Consider the following 18,663-nt stretch of genomic DNA (forward strand, 5'->3'; position numbering starts at 1 on the left):
AAACTGGGATCTGCTAAATTAGACTTGAGAAGTGAGAAATGATAAGTTTGAAATAAGGCGTTTGTACATTTTTTACTTTTTCATTGGAAATCGTACGATAACTTTAATTAGGTGGAGTTATCAGTTATTTAGTACTGTTGTGTTCACATATATAAACTTAGAAAAGAAAAGAGAGATTTAGTCAACAATAGTTGAGGTTCTGGAACAGGTTCACAAACTGAAAAATGGTACTATTTGTTTTCTCTACTTCTTGTTGTAAAGGTAAAATGCTCAATACAATCCACATTTAATTTAAATTTAGTTAAATGACCTTGCTTTAAATTGTTGAAATTCAGAAATTCCTTCAATAACATACACAAGAAAATTCGATACATGCTTGATATTTTGTTTAAACGATAAAACACTTTGGTCATGTTAGTTGTACTTGATAATAGATATGGAAAAGTCAGACATAAAGATACTTTCTCACATCTTTACAAACAGCCTCATGAATCTTCAAATTTATTGCTTGACATTTTTCGGAACAATATGTGGCTGTTTTGCAATTGCTACATGTTTTAAGGTTTGTATTACTACGCAAAAAACACCGAAAGCAGAAATTGAACCTGGATGACTTTCTGGTAAACCAAGTGTTGTACAATATAACCAACGCATGCAAGATTGATGCATTTGATTGGTTATTTTTATAATTAATTTCACTGTTATTAACCAGCAAAAATGCATTTAAATAACACAACGGATTCCATGACATTGTTAATGTTTCTAGCGCTAAAGGTGTCAACCCAACAGTGAAGTAACTCCAAGCCATCATATTAGGCTACTTCAGGATGCCGAACATTTCTTAAATCTTCAATTTGATAAATATTAAGTATATCGTCCGCGGACAAATTGACCCCCTTAAATTTCAGTTTTATTAAGAACCTGAGCAGGCAATAGTAAATATTCCTGTCAACAACAGCTCCATAACACCAAGGCGTTTTAGGGACTTCTCTTTCGCTTTTCATTAATGGAATAGTGGAGTACTTGAACACTTCAAACTTCACAGCGTCAGGAATAATTGGAAGTTCAGTTGGCATAAATGAAACACATGTAGATCTACTTAATTGTGAAATGCCAATTATATTTACAACTTTTGGAGATATTACAGCGTATATACTATCATAACTATGGCCAATACAGTAAGACCGACTATTTTTTATTGTTTCTTCGTCGATTTGAACTAAGAACCATTCACATTCTTTATAACAACCAAGAGCGTACAACACATATATAAACTTCAGATATCCAGTTAAACCACCTTTAAAGAAATATATAAAAGATCCTAACAAAAGGAAATTGCGACCCTGAATATTCGGTTGACGGATACACATTGCAGAAATATTACTAGCCAAGCTCATGTAGATAAAAGGTGTTAATAGCAATAGAGAACGTCTTGTTTCTTCTGTTGTGTGCTCAGTAGTATGGTCTTTTTGTTGAATAAGAGCTAACATTCGCCAAAGAAGTTCAATCAAATTTGGACGTTTTTCATTGGTCAGATATAGACAAAATTCATACATTGCAGCTTCGACAATTTGTATGTTCGTCTTGTATATTACGTCTTTATATGCCTTAATGCTATCTCTCCGAAGACTTTGGAACAATTCGGGAGACCTCCGTGCTTCGAAATAGTCACGTATATTGTCAGATTTTACATGCTTCAAAAAACAAAATCCGTCACCTAAAAGTTTAACTAATTTGTTTTCTGACACTGTTCTCAAATCGTGAGGTAACTTTCCATCAAACATATTTTCACTGAGAATAAAGTAGTTAGGGCAGAAACCTTGTCTTACCCAATCTAACATTTGCGTAGTACACAGCTTAACACATTGAAAAAGATTAGTTTTTCGCCAAACATCCAAATTATTCTCTTCTATCACATAAAATAAACATGTCTTCCAATGGTATGTAGTTATACATTCCACATTACCATGATTAATAATATCACGATTTAACATTTTAAGAACAACATAACATTTAAATTGAATATCTGTAAGATCGAATATTAGATTCCGTTCTTGTAATGTGAGAGATATTCTCCATTCGAAATTTTGTTCGGTAGACAAAACATGACCTTTTCTCACAAGAAAATACCCAAGCGATTTCAGCTCATTAATCACATCTTTTGTTGGCCATCCATTGCATCTCTTTCGGGTCAGCCATTCACGTGCCTCTACAGGCCACTGTTTGGACCTGTAATAGGTGACTACATCAATACTCATACCATTATAATTTACAATGGTTGCAGCAGGCTTATTCTTGGGTCTTGACATATGAGGTTTGTTATTTTTATGTTCATTGATAATCTCAGTCAGAAGTATTCGCTTATATTCATCAACTTCGAACAAACCTTTAAATTTACTGTCATAAAAAGACAAATCGGTAATTGTTCCTGGTACTTTTCCCCTTACGATTTGTAATTTATCATACCCAGCATGTGTACGAGGATCTCTAATGATTAATAATGAATATCGGGTTTGAACAGCTTTTGATATGTCCTCGATGACAATAACATTGTCATCACATGAAATAGCATCAAAGTCAGTTTTAACACCTGTCAAAAAAATATGTGTTAGTGATACATTCTTAAACCTGTCAACTCAAACTCAAACGCATTTGATAATTATATGAAATACGTATGGCTTAACACTAAATGAGTCATCTACGGATTTCTTTTTTATATTTTCATAGAAATAGTAGTATTTTGTTCAATGGTTATTCACAAATGGTTAGTAAATATTCTTTGCGGATAAGAGTCTCGACTTGAGATGTCAATTTTCTGCACACATGGCCTGTTTTGTCGAACTTGTTTTGCAAATGGCTCAAATGTAAAATGTCTTAAAACGAAACATATGATAAACGACTACGTAGTGCAGCAGACCAAAACAATCTTGATATTAATATGGTGTTCAAATTTCTGCACTCCTAGCATCAAGTAAAATATTAGAAATACAGAATTCCAAGGAATATTCAAAAAATTTGTCCCTTATCAAATGGCAAAATCAAAAGCTCAAACACATCGAACGAATGGAAAACAACTGTACTGCTCTCAACTGTGTGCATGCATTTCTGTATGTCGACAATTATTGTGGATAAAACCTGGCTGTACGGACAGCTGGTAAAACATATGTGTTAATATGAATCATCCTTAATATGGTCATAATTATAATTTAATGTTTACAAAACTGATTTTTTCTAAAACTAAGGATGTTCTACCACAGAGATAGATTACCTTTAACTGTATATGGTTACACCTTTCGGAATGTATAGTCCTCAATTCTCTATGTATATTTTTCAATTCTCTTCAATTTTATACTTTACTGACCTTTTCAACTTTTTTTATTCGAGCATAACTGATGTTTCTTTTGAGGACAAAAGGCGCGTCTTGTGTACACAATTTTAATCTATGATGAGTTTTTTGTCTAACCGCCTGGTCGACGGTATTGTTTATCGCTTATGTGTTGGCAGTCATTATTATTGATATGGTAATAAAAATAAATTCACTTTTTACAAAACTGATTATTTTTCGAAATATTAAAGAATTTTTACCTGGTGTTAATATACCTTCCAATTTACCTCCAACTCCATAATTGGCCATCTTTTCATTTTCGGATCCAAAAGTACAAATAATCTCAAACGTAATGCCACTTCGTTGAAAAGTCTTCCTATACTCATCATTCGCTCCAATACTATCAAGGACTTCATATAACCAGGTTCTATCTTTTTCATCGTCTGAAAATATTTTTCTTGGTTATTGTTTTATACAATGGTATTCAACCTATGTTTGACATTTAGATAAATTGTAGATGAATAAATTGTTTATACATGAACATGATGCTGTACAAACTTTTAATTTCGGCTTTCCAGCTAGTTTTGATGAAACTGTATTGGATAAAGTGATAAACAAACTGTAAACTACAAAAGAAATCATAACTTAATAGTTACACTTAGTTTACAAATAACAATAGGAAAGAGGGGAGAACGATACCTGAGGGACAATCAAACTCATAGATCGAATATAAATTGACAACGCCATGGCTAAAACAGAAAAGAAAAATTATTTTTTTCTAAAGTTCAGTTCAGTTTAATATTGATTCGACTATTTAAAGTTTACTGCACCGAATGACCTATTTGAAGTTCAATTGTCTTAACGAATATCACTTCACATGACATTATTTAGGCAAACATATTTGGATTCTAATTAATTTTTATTTCCACTTATTTTTCTCAACATTCTTACATTTACCATCAACATGTATTTTATCACAGAAAAGTCGGTTTGATATTGATATATTATTCCATCTGTAGATAATGAACGAACAATATATATTAGTGGTTATTTCTGTAGTTGTCTTTTGTAGTACACACTTTGAAAAACCGGTACGTTTGTCTTTAAAGAATAAAAATTAAATTGATAGTTTATAACATATTAATGAACAATTTTGAAAGGAAGTATAAAGATTGTAGGGAACTATTGAAATTCCGTCGGGTAATAGCGATACAAAGTTTCTTTTTTAATTTCATAAAAAAAATACATATTCATAAATTTCAAAAGGTATTTAAAAAGAAAATTAGTGTACCTTATTTCTATAAGTAGAAATTAGAATTTATTGATAAGCAGAATATTGCATCGTATACTTTTGATTGATGCTATATTGTTCTTTTTTAAACTTTGAATATGTAATTGGATAGCTTTAAGCGTAAGATATAATATTTGTGTGCACACACAGTGTTTGTTTTTGCAATTAAAAAAATCATCATGCTCAATCGAGAACGAAATTAAGGAAACTAAAAAAATATAACAGGCTTTAAGACCATAACATATAGATGGGTTTCCATGAAGTTATCGATAACCCATACAACTTTTTTTGTAAAATGCTCAATTAAAATTAAAACAATGACATCAATTCTTTTTGCAAATAAAGGGTGGAATGTCTTTACTTTTTTTAAGTAAAAAAATCATACTTTGTAAAGACTTTTGGAAGTTTTTTCCAACAACAAATATACCAAATACAATTTCTTCAATATACTGTACTCGACTTTTGATAAACAATATATTGATTGTTTTCAATAATACCGTTCGTTTTCTAATCGGCACTAATATGGCATCCCTTTGCAATGTGTTCGCACAAATATTCATAGAAAACAGAATTAATACAAACCCTTTTTAAAAAATTATATGAAAAGTCATTTTTCAAAGTCTTTAGATATTACACTCAGTGCTAAAATTATATGTATACATATACCATCATTTGCGATTGTAACTATTATGATTATTTATCTGGGCCTAAATTGTTTTGTCTGGCCTGACAAGATTTTTACATAATTGGGATGTGGCCTATGTATGGATGTATCTGTTTTTCCCCGATAATCGTACCCTTTCACACATAAGAAGTGTCAAAGGTTAAAGTTATACTTCTGCGAGAGGAAATTACAAAAACCAAAGTACTGATATTAAGCCTGCTGTACAGAAGAGGACTCAGTCTAGTTAAAATTTGATACTTTTGAGAAGAAGTCACTGACTTGTGCTTATTGTAAGACAAATTATCGTGTGGTGGCTGATTTTTTAAACTCTTGAGAAAGAATGAAAAAACATTAAACCAAAATCCAGTGCTTGTACGACGTCCCTTGTTACCAAGAAGTTAGAATATCCTGCGAAACAGGATTTTAAGTCAATTTTAGTGATTACATGGGGGATTATAAACTCTTTATGTCCGATAGGTTTGTTTTTATTGTTAATAGTATCTCCTCAGCCCAACAAAATTTTACCAGACACTAGAGCTTCTCAGAATTTGTGTGTATTATTAATAAACTTGTCATAAACTTGTCAAAAACTTGTTAAAGTTGTGTTGCCTTTGTCCGAGGAATCTTCTGTTGGTGTCTCCGTTTTGTTACCGATTATGGAATTAGGAGTTAATGTCCCTAAAGTGGCCGAATATAACTTCCTTCAACGAGGTATTAGAAAGCGGAAATTGATACCCCTGATGATATCACAGAAGAAGAATGGCGAGTGTTATACCGATAATGGATGATTAAACTCTTAAGGCAAGACATTAATGGTCTTGTCAATGACACCCCCTTAGCCGGACATTAAGGCAAAAGGAAGACTTGCCTTAGGATCTTGAAACATTTCTACTTGCAAAAACTTAAGGATAATGTCACACAGTACTGCAAATCATGCCGTATATGCCATGCTGTAAGTAAGCCAAGCCAGAAAATACCACCTGCACCACTTCTGCATATTCCAGCCTTTGAATAACCTTTCAGTCTAGTACTAATGGAATGTGTTGGACCTTTATCGAAGACCTAGACTGGAAATGCGTATTTATTGACGAGTATGTGTACATCAACTTTCCAGAGGGTATTCTCCGTGAAGGAATATTAAGACATCAGCTATTGTCGAAGCTCTTTACCAAGTCAGGAATACATGGAATAGTTGTTTTCCAATCATTAGATGTGTTTGAGCTTTTGATTTTGCTATTTCATAAGGGACTTTCCAATTCAAATTTTCCTTGGAGTTCGTGTTTTGTGTTGTTGTTGTTATTTATTTACTATTTTCTAAGTCTATACAGTCCGACTTGGGTTCCAATTTCATGTCAGGTTTATTTCAGCATGTCGTTTACCAGTTAGGTATTACTTAGGATAGGTCAAGTGCTTATCAAATATTGAGAAATATGATTAGACCATTTTGTCTTCAATTTGTGTTCTAGAAGCTTTCCTTCTACAATGTTGTAGAAGCTTCCCTTCTACAGTTTTTTTATGTTTTTCCTTCTACACCGTTTTAAAGGTTTTTGCGGTAACTATATATACAGACACCAAACTTAGACTTATTCAGAAGTAAAGTAGTATTCTTAGAAGATCTCTTGAGTTGTCGGATTGACACTTTTGTTTTCATTTACAAAAAAAAAAGTAAAATCACAAAAATACTGAACTCCGAGGAAAATTCAGAAAGAAAAGTCCCTAATCAAATGGCAAAATCAAAAGCTCAAACATATCAAACGAATGGATAACAACGGTCATATTACAACATCATATTAACTTATTGGACATAAAAATGTTCTGTTGGATTCCGCTACAGTTAAGAAAGGAATTCCAGATATAGCAAAGATTATAGGATCAGAAATTCAGATGGTGATCAGTTAATCGGACATGTCTTTTTGTATGATATTTCTAACTTGTTAAATTTATTATTGACTTTTGTCTTTTGTTGGCTACAATTCAGATGATCTCTGACCAAAATGCAGTTATTTTGGCATTTTGGATAGACATCTTAAGTTCTGCTTCATATCAAATAGACAAGTATTGACCATTTCAAACAGTTTTGAAACAGAAAAACGTACCGTTTTCAGTACCTCCTTCTTCATTTGCTTCTTCCATTCCTTCTTCTTTTCTTTTTTTTAACTTCTACCATATGTTGAACACCTTCAAAAAAAGTAAGATACTTTCACTAGGATATTTGCACAAGGTCATGTTCTGACTGTTAATGTTGTCTTTCGTTAAATTTCAATGGCTTTTGAATGTGTACTGAATGATATTTTAGTCTTAAATACATGATAATTTTATGAGAAGTTATTGGTTTTGAACTAGTTATTAGCAATTGCGAATACTCTTAGATCTGTTCTAGGTGTTCATTTCGTTGTAAGATTAAGGGATGCATAAAAACCATGCAACGTCCGGTCTGTATGTTTGACATTTTTATGCTTTTCTATCGATCTGATGAGTTAAGGTGCCACATGTGGAGCAGGATCTGCTCACCTTTCTGGAGCACCTGAGATCACCCCTAGTTTTTGGTGGGGTCCGTGTCACTTAGTTTTTAGTTTTCTATGTTGTGTCATCTGTACTATTATTTGTCTGTTTGTCTATTTATTTTTGGCAATGGCGTTGTCAGTTTGTTTTCGATCTATGAGTTTGACTGTCCCTCTGGTATCTTTCGTCCCTCTTTTTTAAGCCTTTTTCAGCTATATTTTATAGTTTGTTCTTATATGTGCAGTTGTACCACTGTTCCAGGTTAGGGGAGAGTTGAGCGCTCACATACATCTTTAACCCAACGTAATTATATATGTGCTGGCCCACGCCAGAAGTGTTTTCCCATTATCTAAGGTTACCTATAATTGCTTAAATCAACATTATTTGAACTTCGGAAAATCATACCTCATCTTATAATAATATTGCGCCCTTTCCAATGTGTTGGTACAATTGTTCTGAAATGTGCAAGATATTATTGAGTCTCTTCGAATTTGAATGACTATTCTGTACTTTTTTGTAGAAATACTTCGACGTTCTTACGTTTTTCAGCAGTAACCGTTGCAACTTCTATCGTCAGTTCTTAATTGCTTTTGTTAAACAATTCTTAATAATAATTTTCATGAGGATTGTGGGGAGGGAATAAAGTCAAAAAGGTGCCATAAAGGACTCATACAAATTCTGTAAGTTTAAGGTTTATCTAAAATCCAGTCAATGGGTCAGGAAATGATAGTCAAACTTGGAATGAATTCCAAGGTAAAATCTTTTGGAAAAAACAAAAAACAGAAGGCTCTTGTTGCATTTGATTCCAAAATCAAAAATATCGTCAGCGATAAAAGAGGATTTGATTAACCACTTTTGTAGATCATGCCAGTAAAACGTATTACTATTGGAAACAAAAAATTCTTTCAAAAAAAGAAAAGATATAACTACATGTAGAAGGCGTAAAAATAGAAAATAGATATAAGAAGATGTGGTATGAGTGCCAATGAGACAACTCTCCATCCAAGTCAAAATTTATAAAAGTTAACCATTATAGGTCAAAGTACGGTCTTCAACACGGAGCCTTGGCTCACACCGAACAGTAAGCATGTTGATATATGTAATATAACTTCGATTTCTAATTTAAGATAAGTTGCATAAAAAGTGTATGAACAGATGTCATGAACACATTCTACCTTACGATGCTATCACGATACAATGCGGATCATGTCTTCAATCGGCATTCTAATACAGTGTGCTCAGCAGGAGTTATTTTATAAAGATTTCACAAATATGTTCATTTCATACACACAAATCCTTTCTATAAATTACCTCTTTATCTTTGTCATGTGAACTTTTTATTTTGACGAAACAATAAAAATAAAAGATTGATTGGTTTTGTTGACGCTACTTTCAACACTATTGGCTATATTGTTGGTGTCAGTTTACAATGGAAAAGAAAGCTGGAGTGTTCAGAAAACTCAACAACTGTTTTAGCTACAAAAAAGCTTTCTATTTATGTTATACATTATTTATTGCTGTTTAAATGAATATGAAAAACGATATTGACATTTGTTATACACAACAATTTATTTATGTATTTGGAAACATCTCTCTGCATAAAAAAAGTACACCGGTTCTGTAATTTTTATGAAATAGACATTTTATAATACTGTCATGTTTTAGAAAATTGAACGTGGCATTTAAACAGACGTACACGGTCATAAAAAAACATGTCGTGTAAATTTTGGCATATTGATGTGACTAATTGGGGTTTTTGTTTTAATTTTGTCTTTCTAAAACGCAAATTATATTATTTTTTTCCCCAAAATCATCAAATCTATATTTGGTGGCAATTATTTTCAGATTATTGTATAACCTTTAGCCTGTGTCTGCTAAAACAAATAACATGGATTATCCCTAATACAGCCATGGGAAAGAGAACTGGCACATTGCATTATAGGCACACATATTTATACTACAAGACAATATATCGTTAAAACTCTGTCATGTTGATTGAACTATTTTTTTTTATACCTTTCAAAACACTAATCATACCAGTGAACCGAATTATAGATAGTTATCAAACTATATTTTGCTGAATGAGTTGTAGACCCTACTTACCAAGCTCATTAGTACTTACGTTGCATATTTTATGTCTTTTTTCCAAAGTGAAAATTGAAACACATACACACGAACATATACAAGTAATGTTTCTACTCGTTAGCAGATATGATATGTTTGATCCTTTTTTTGGGGACACGTAAGCTCGTGTCATAGGCTGAACAATGTTTCAATTAGTCATCAACAATCTTTAAATACAAGAACACTGCACGTCTTTTTAACTATCTATAGTTAACCTTATTCTTTACAATTGTACAATTTACGTATAGCATGAATAACCTCTTTTATCCTTTTAACTATCTATAATCAAACTTATTCTTTACAATTGTATTTAGTTACAATTCACGTAAAGAATGATAATCTTCTTTTGTATACTTGAATATTTATCAGTTGAATGTTTTATTTATAAATTTAAAATCACTAATGGGGCATTCAATCACCAAACTAAATTGGCTTAATGAGAGATAAAATACGATTGAGCTTGTCCTTCAGAAATTGCATATTGATTTACTATTATGCTATGTCATATCATACTGCAGTCATTATTTACAATGTCAGCAAAGATATGTGTAGCAAACATGTGTGTAGCACAATTATTTTTAAATTCTGGTTTTAATTATAATAAATACAAAGTGAAATTAACCCATATATAGTATCAGTTATTTGAATGGTGAAGAACGCAAATAGACTAATTGTAAACTTAGACTCAATATCAATTAAATTAACAACAGTTACAGTTTATGTTATTTCCAAAATAAAGACATTTTTGAAACATCACTAGAATTAATAAAACGTAACGTAACTTCCAATGATCTACCATCAATTGAAATGTTTAATTAACTTGTCTTATATTTACATACTCATGATTCTTACAAATACTTATCAGTGTGGGATTTGAATGCTTTTGTATTTTGTTCTGTTTTAGCCCGACCACGTGACGTCACATAAGGCTGATATGGGTTATGAGCCTGAGTGTGCATGTATGGCTAGTTTACTCCCGCTCGTTACACATATGCAAAAACTATCATATAAATGCTAAGTATATAATAATTTCACATATAAAAAAAACTCTATCTATAATGTAATGTTTTTAATAATATAAAACATTCTAAATTAGGACGAGAACAAATTAACTGGTAATGCAACCGGTCAGCAAATAACCCCTAAAAGAGTTGTTACAAGTGTTATGCAACACACAACGAGCATGGCACCCTCTCTACACGAGCTTTCGGACTATTTGCAATTCCTACTGGACGTTGCTGACTATTCATACACAGCCAGTAATGCGCCCTGGTTTACAAATGACTTATTCCTTATATTATGAGGGATATATTATATTTCTATATATAATTATATACATCAATTAACACTTAGGGTATACCAGAACACGGAAAGAATATCGGGCACACTTAATACGGTATACCAATTCAGGAAAACTCTAAATGTCAATGCGTAATGTAACACATTTCAAATACATTTCTTATTGTAAATTGAGCGTTAGTTACACAGTGTAATCAAGTAAAGTACATATTTATAAAATATTTAAATGCATGTACATTGAACATCACAAAATACTTCACATTTTTGTTTTGACTTTACAAAGGATAAAGTACAATAACAATATAAATGTCTTACGTAACTAGCTTACTACTCTATAAAAATTGACATCGTGAATAAATTTTTAAGATAGTTTTTACACATTCCAAATCAAAAACTCTCTGACTGTTTGGTTTTCTCCTAGGTGTTTCGTAGTTTGTGGTTGGTCTTGCTGTCATTTATTTATGGGTTTCTCGTATAACTTTGGTATCTCTTGCCTCTTTTTTATGTATTTCTTTGTGCTGAGTGTTCTTGCGTTTGTTTGCACTGTATTTCTGTCACGTAGTGTTGTCATTTCAGCGGTATTTTTAATATTGCCATATAAGCGGGAGGTTTGGCTAGCCATAAAACCAGGTTCAACCCACTATTTTTTTTTTAAATGTCCTGTACCAAGTCAGGAATATGGCAGTTGTTATCGGACAGTCCGTTTCTATGTATATTGGCGTTTGCTTTTGTTGTAGTTCAGTGTTTATGTTGTTCAATTGTTTTCATTTTATAGCTGATGTGTTTCCCTCGGTTTTAGTTTGTTACCCGGATTTGTTTTTGCTTAATCGAATTATGACTACTGAACAGCGGTATACTACTGTTGCCTTTGTTTACTGTGTAAAAAAGACTAACGATTTCATGATTTATATAATGTTTGTTGCTTGCTTAACATCCAGTGGCAATTGTTTCATACATATTAAGGAAGCAAACAAATGAATATTCAAACAATATGTTGGTTCTACAACATGGGACAATTGGGATAAAGGGCTAAAGACAGACACTGAATAATGAGAATGTTTGATGGGGGAGCAGAAATTTTGGCCTGCAATAGTCCTCCGATAGACTCATCATAGAGTTGTTTGGCATATCCTTGAACGTACAGAGAGCTAGGCACTCGACCAATATCAGGAATCGGATATAAAAATCCAATTCAGACAGGACGTAGTGTAAATTATGACATGTATGAATTATGCACAGTCAAACAGGAGTACATATTTCAGCAAGTGTTTCCATGGATGACAATGGATGGTAATATTCCTATACCTCGTTCATTCCTGTGGTTCTTACAATTCACACGGAGAACATGAGTACGCTAAAATGTACTCAGGTCAATAGCTAGTAATTTCAAATGCTTTCAGTGTTATTCACTTTTTCTGGCAATAGGTTGATAATCATGTAGTGGACTGATAGTACACAAGGGAACCATAAGCTCATTAGTCAGTACCGACATGATTAATAACGTATCGTCCTTAAGTTATCAACTTATAAATTTGACAGGTACTTAAAAAATCTGGCTTTGCTTTATAAATTCATTTGATACATGGCTCCTTGAGTAATTCTAGAGCTTATCCATCCATTGCTAGCAAACTGGCGTTTGAGTGCTGTTCACGAAGGTAAATTCACCGTTGACGTAACAAAATTGATAAATTTTTATTTTTAATTGAAAGCGTTTTAAGTTTAAATGAAATTAAAAAAAAATCGTAAAGGGTTCCACAGAACCTTTGTCTGGTCTGCGATTATTGTTGTCAGTATAATGTTAACTGTAAAAGGTAAGTCAATCTATAAGTAAAATACGGAATTTAAAAAAAAATCAAATGTTCTCTTTATGTGCTATTTCTATTTCAAAACAATCCATGAAGATATAAAAAAATCGTTCTGTCCAAAAAATATATTATCTCAGATTAATTGTACATGTAAAGTCTGTCTATCAGTAAAATACTGAAAATGACTTTTTTTCTCGAAATTTTGCTTCAGAAATTATATCTAAATCATGCGAAACCGTCTACCAAAATTTCATAAAATTCTATGGACATTTGACAAAGTAATTGACGTGTAACGAATTTGAACAACAGACTGTACGAAATTTTTAACTGCAGACATGGTCTTTTTTCAGAAAAATATAAAAGAATGAAAATATATCTTTATTATTGTGCTCTGGATACTGTCCTTTTATCATAACAAAATTCTGTCCAACTTACGTAAAATTCCATGAAGGTTTGAAAATGTTATTGATGACAGAAAGAATGTAACCTCACACTTGTGTACTTAAGTTTAACTGTATAATTAATGAAGTCCATTTGAAATACGAAAAATAAAAATAGTTATTTTCAAAAGTTTGATAAGCTTACTCTTTAAGTCACAAACAAGCTTCTGTCCAAATTTCATAAATTTCCACAAAGGTTGGAAAACTTTATGGGTGTCTAAAACAAAATTACCCACGAACGGAACCTAAATGTTTACGACACCGACGTCGACGACCGATTATATTATCGCTGTCTCGATTTTGGAGACAGAAATATCGCATACCTGACGAAAATTACTTGGACATAATATTCCTAAAAACATGGATAATATTAAATAAAAAATCCCCTAAATAATAAAAAAGAAATTAACAAAAATATGTTTTAACTAGTCTAAATGTGTGTTGTACGCTCCAAATGTGTGTGCATTTTAATAATAATTCATTAATCTTATGCATATTATATGTCCATGTAAAACTAGATTTATAGAAATATAAGCATGTGCATGTCACGGGTACAGTATGTTTTCAGTAATAGTAAAAGTTCAATGATAAGTTAATATTGATATTAAAAGACCTCCGAACAAAAAGGGATGTTCAGATCCCCGAGCCCGAATGGATAGCGTGAAATTTCCACTACACCAGTCATCGGAAATACATTCCTATTTCGATCAGACAGAGCTGCGCATTTATATATCCGATAGGCCAAGCGAACGCACCTAAGACAAGGGTATACTGTGGGACGGGAGAGATCCAGACATGTCAATATCTCTATACCCAAGTGAATCATTTTGTTTTGAATAAAAAGATATAAAGGTATACATTAATGCGACAGCAACCCAAAGACACAGACAAATCAAAACATTAAGATTCAACATTCAGTTTTTATAGAAAGATGCGTATACAGAATAAAAAGCTCAAAACCGCCTCATGACTAAATAATAGTTATACGGAGTTAATTCCATAATATTTGCGGTCAAATATTATGTATCCCAAAAGGCACATTTGATTTAGTATTATTTACCGTCAAAGGTATCCCAACAATAACAAGAAGTGTTTGGTCGAAAAATTTCAACTGCCCAATTTTAATTTTGATCGGTGAAAATTTAAGAAGTTGTACTATAAACCAGTAGAAGAAAAACACTATAATATAACGGTAAATTAATGATGATAATGGATGACGACCAGCGGCAAATAAAATGAATATTCAGGACGATAACATGTAAATATGATATGAGTATTAACCCCGCTTTTTACTAGACTGACACGCTGAGTCGTTTTTTTTTAACGTGTAATTTTACAAGATATTAGTTTGCAGTAAGAAAAGTTACCCGACCCGGACACATTTCCGACTCTGAGCTCTTACTCTATGATGCCAGGTGTTTAGCGTTGAAATAGCAAATACCAATTTTAACGTCTTTGTTTGGCCCGGTCGGGATTCGAACAAACGACCTCCCGCTCTCGAGGCGAACACCCTCACACGAGACCAACCAGGAGAGCGGTAGTACAGAATATCATACCCAAAAAAAATCAAGTACAATAAACAAAACAGTTTCACAGAATTCTCACAGTTACTAAAGCGAGCTAAAAGTATCTAACCTAAATTGGATGCGTGAAATGATATTTCAAACTACACGTAAACATCGATGATCGACTTCAGAGAAGATTTCATGGATCAACGCTCTCGGCAAATTAAAAAATCTTGCACCAATTATTTGAGTGGTCCGAATGTGGCCAGCTATAGGGAAATACGATCTACGCACGAGTTGAATGATTGAAATGTGTAAACAACAAGAAAAATTGGCTAAATCTTTTCAAATAAGTCGCATGGCTGATTTTAACACATTTATTTGCCACTTTTGCCGGGACAATTGCAGATGAAAAAATTTAACAAAACCGATGAGCAAGACAATATCTAAAAAACTAAATGAAACGCTCAAAACAAGTTGAATCCTTATATAAATTAATGTCAACATTTTTTGTATCCATTTTTGCTTTTATGTCAACTATTATACCAATCTGAGATATAAATAAACTTTAAACAGATAATTTTTTCACCTAGACGAGACAGTCGTCATTGTACGCTTCAATATAAGAGTTATTGCCACTCACTGAAGATTATTTTTCTGTTCTAATCCCCTCTCCTATTAATTTTGCTGGAAAGGATACAATGTAACCGCTGATGTGTACTACGACAACGTGTTTTAATGTTAAAAAAAAGATTAAATGCAAAGAGAAAAATGATGGAAGAAATGCTGAGATTTACGCTTAAAAATGCAAATGTAAATAACATTGAAATATATAAAATTAGAAAAACTGTTAGAGACAATTATCAACTGAAGACAAAGGATTATACATCACTAAATGAAGCTGATAAATTAATTGCTCCATTAATGTCCAGTGGCAAATATGTCATGCATATTCACGACGAGTGGATCAACCTGAAGCAAATGATTACGATTTTAGAGTGGCACTTTTTACAATAAGGCAGAGCGTTCGATTGAGGTAAAACGTATGCCGTAATAGAACACAGCTGAACCATGGTCGAAGTCGTAAGTTAAGCTATTAGCCCTCCTTCCCTTTTTTCTTCCACGGTAGACGAATGTCAAATACAAAACGTCATGAATTTACAATCAATAACGGCCACTATAAGTAAATGAGATATATGAACTTTTTTGTAAATAAATTCCTATTGCAGCCAACATCTCCCGGTTCGAGACAAGTTAGTATTTCCATTAACATACCGTTTGATTATTGACCGGGGATATTAAAGCAACCAAAAGCACGTTGAATCAAAAAATTCTAAAATTGTAAATTATGGTATTTTGCTGAGTGTTTTCCCGATCGATATTTCGGACCCCCTGATTTTAAGAGGGCGTATCTAATTAGTCATGCCCGATTAACTTTTAGTAAATTGAACCTCAACTTAAAGACCTATACCGGGTAAATTAGTTCGAGGTACAATAAGTAGACAATAGAAAACCTTTGTGAAATGAGATCGTCCCAGGTCTCTTAGATAGTTATTTTGCGTTGAATAACAATGAAAAATGCACGAGCAGGTTTGTAAATCATTTTATTTGACCAACAAATATGCTTGTTGTTTTCAGATAGAATGACAATTAAATTTGACATTTCCTTATTTCGTTTAATTTCACAATGTTTTTCGTCAATGTTCATGGTACCGTGCGTACACAGGATACAGTTATGTGTACATATGTCATTATTTACATCTATCGTCTGTACATGTTCCGTAATAATAGAATCGTTTATCATGTTTACGAATGTTCTAATTAAAAATATGTAGATAAAAAGAATGAATGTGATCGTTTAATCCTACACCATGATTCAGCTTTGTCATTAATTCCATGGACATACAACATGTATGACACATTGTCTTACTCACAAGAACACCCTTGTCTTCTTCGATCAAAAGTTAACATGTGTGTACCTACCATGCAAATATTTTGCCTGCAGATTGTTTTTTCTCGTGGATTGCTGTCTCATTGACGTACATCCCACATCTTCCTTATTCCTTATTCTTCAGTTTTAGCTCCATATAATTTACTTCGAAACCTATTCAGGACAAATGTAACTGAATTGTATATTGAGAATAGATACATGAAAATTACTCAAAGAGATGATTGACAACATTCATAGGACAAAGTGAACCGAAAATATTACATAAAATTTAACAAATAATACCACCCCGCCTTTACCCCTTTCCATTTTTTAATTATATCAGACGATTAATTCTTAAGGCATGCCGTATCCAAACGGAATCTATTGATATCATGATTCTTAGTTATTTTTCCTGTTAGTGCAAATGTTTGAAAGATAGTCCTCATTTAATTCGGTCTCGAAAAAGTCACTAAGTTATTAAACAGGATTGGATATTCAAAAGCCATAATAAGTTCATATTCATTCTTAAATTACTAGTTTTTGTACTGATAAAGCCATTGAAATACGATTAATCTACATCTCGGATTTTTAATTTTAGAGAATATGATTTTAAAAAACATTTTACTTTTACTATTTGTTAAGGGAAATAAACATGCATTTGGAATCAATCATTCTCGTCATTTAGTCAAAATAATTTTGCCGTGACGCAATAGCCTTTTAAGACGTCACAGTTATTCCTACTATCTCGCCAGTTATCTGTTTGACCGTAATATTTTAGTGCATGAAAAACGTCGTATTGAATGGGTATACCGTCTTTCAAATTGTATTTTGTTTGGCTGATCTACAAGCACCTCAAAACGATTTGACTGACAATTACATTTTACCAATCGTAAGTTTACGATCGAATCTACGAAAAAATCTTACTTTTTTACGATTTTTTTATGAAACAGCATAATCATGGGATTTGACGTACGACCGACGTAAGGTTTAAACATTTCAGACACACATTTGTTTAACGTTTGTGATTAAAAGTTTGGATAGGTAAAAAGTAACATGCCAGGAACAATACGACGAGTTCTTTTTTTTTAGCAAACACTGTTTACCCTTCAAGACAATTTGTGCCATAATGCCTTTGTATCGTTTTTAATAGGTTTCCGTGATCCGTATGATATAAATTAATTTCATGTGTTGTATTTGACCTATTTTAAAAAATCTGTGTTTATGCTTGCTCCAGAAAAAAGGAAACAATTCAAATTTAATTTTGTGTGCTCGATTGGGTTACAATTATTTTATTAACTTGCTAATGTATGAATTTATATGTTGTCATCAGTGTCACTTGTGATGCAGGAAATGATGACCTTTTATGGGCTTCTGTAGTTTACTGTGGGTTTTGTTTCCATGGATTTTTATTACACAGTCTTTAGGGTTTCTATGATAATTTAATGGACTGCTGTCTGTATTTTGACTTTTGTCTGTGGTGTTGTTTGAATTTTTCTTCTTATTTATTTTTTTATGACCCTAGGTTTTTTCTTTCCCTTTACACAAATCTATGTTAGATCATTTCAAAATATAATTACGAAAATATTCTTCTCGAAAATATGTATTGTGTTCTTGTAAGTCATAAATCAATTTGATATATTTTATTAAAACATGTATCATGCATTTCAGTGTTAATCGCAATATGTTACATCAACTAAAGGTGACGAACTGTGTTAAATAAATAATGTCACACTTGAAAAGTTTTCCTGTGAGCAATTTTAATATAAGGCGTTGTTTAA

At 32.3% G+C, this 18,663-nt stretch overlaps 1 protein-coding gene across 2 annotated transcripts; it reads right to left on the reverse strand.

The window, feature by feature from the left end:
• Positions 1–34: 34 nt before the first annotated feature.
• Positions 35–10,058, reverse strand: LOC127736870 (uncharacterized). Of its 2 annotated transcripts, none has more exons than XM_052247444.1 (4): positions 9,905–10,058; positions 7,377–7,458; positions 3,586–3,768; positions 35–2,590 (listed from the first exon to the last, which is right to left on the reverse strand). In XM_052247444.1, exons 2-4 carry the CDS (start codon positions 7,411–7,413, stop codon positions 813–815), a joined length of 1,998 nt encoding a protein of 665 aa, XP_052103404.1. In that variant the 5' UTR covers positions 7,414–7,458; positions 9,905–10,058; the 3' UTR covers positions 35–812. The 2 variants fall into 2 exon arrangements, with proteins under 2 accessions (XP_052103404.1, XP_052103405.1); XM_052247445.1 differs by having other exon boundaries at positions 9,886–10,058.
• Positions 10,059–18,663: the final 8,605 nt, after the last annotated feature.

The sequence above is a fragment of the Mytilus californianus genome, unplaced genomic scaffold (assembly GCF_021869535.1).
Source record: "Mytilus californianus isolate M0D057914Y unplaced genomic scaffold, xbMytCali1.0.p SCAF_39, whole genome shotgun sequence".
Taxonomy (NCBI): Eukaryota; Metazoa; Mollusca; class Bivalvia; order Mytilida; family Mytilidae; genus Mytilus; species Mytilus californianus.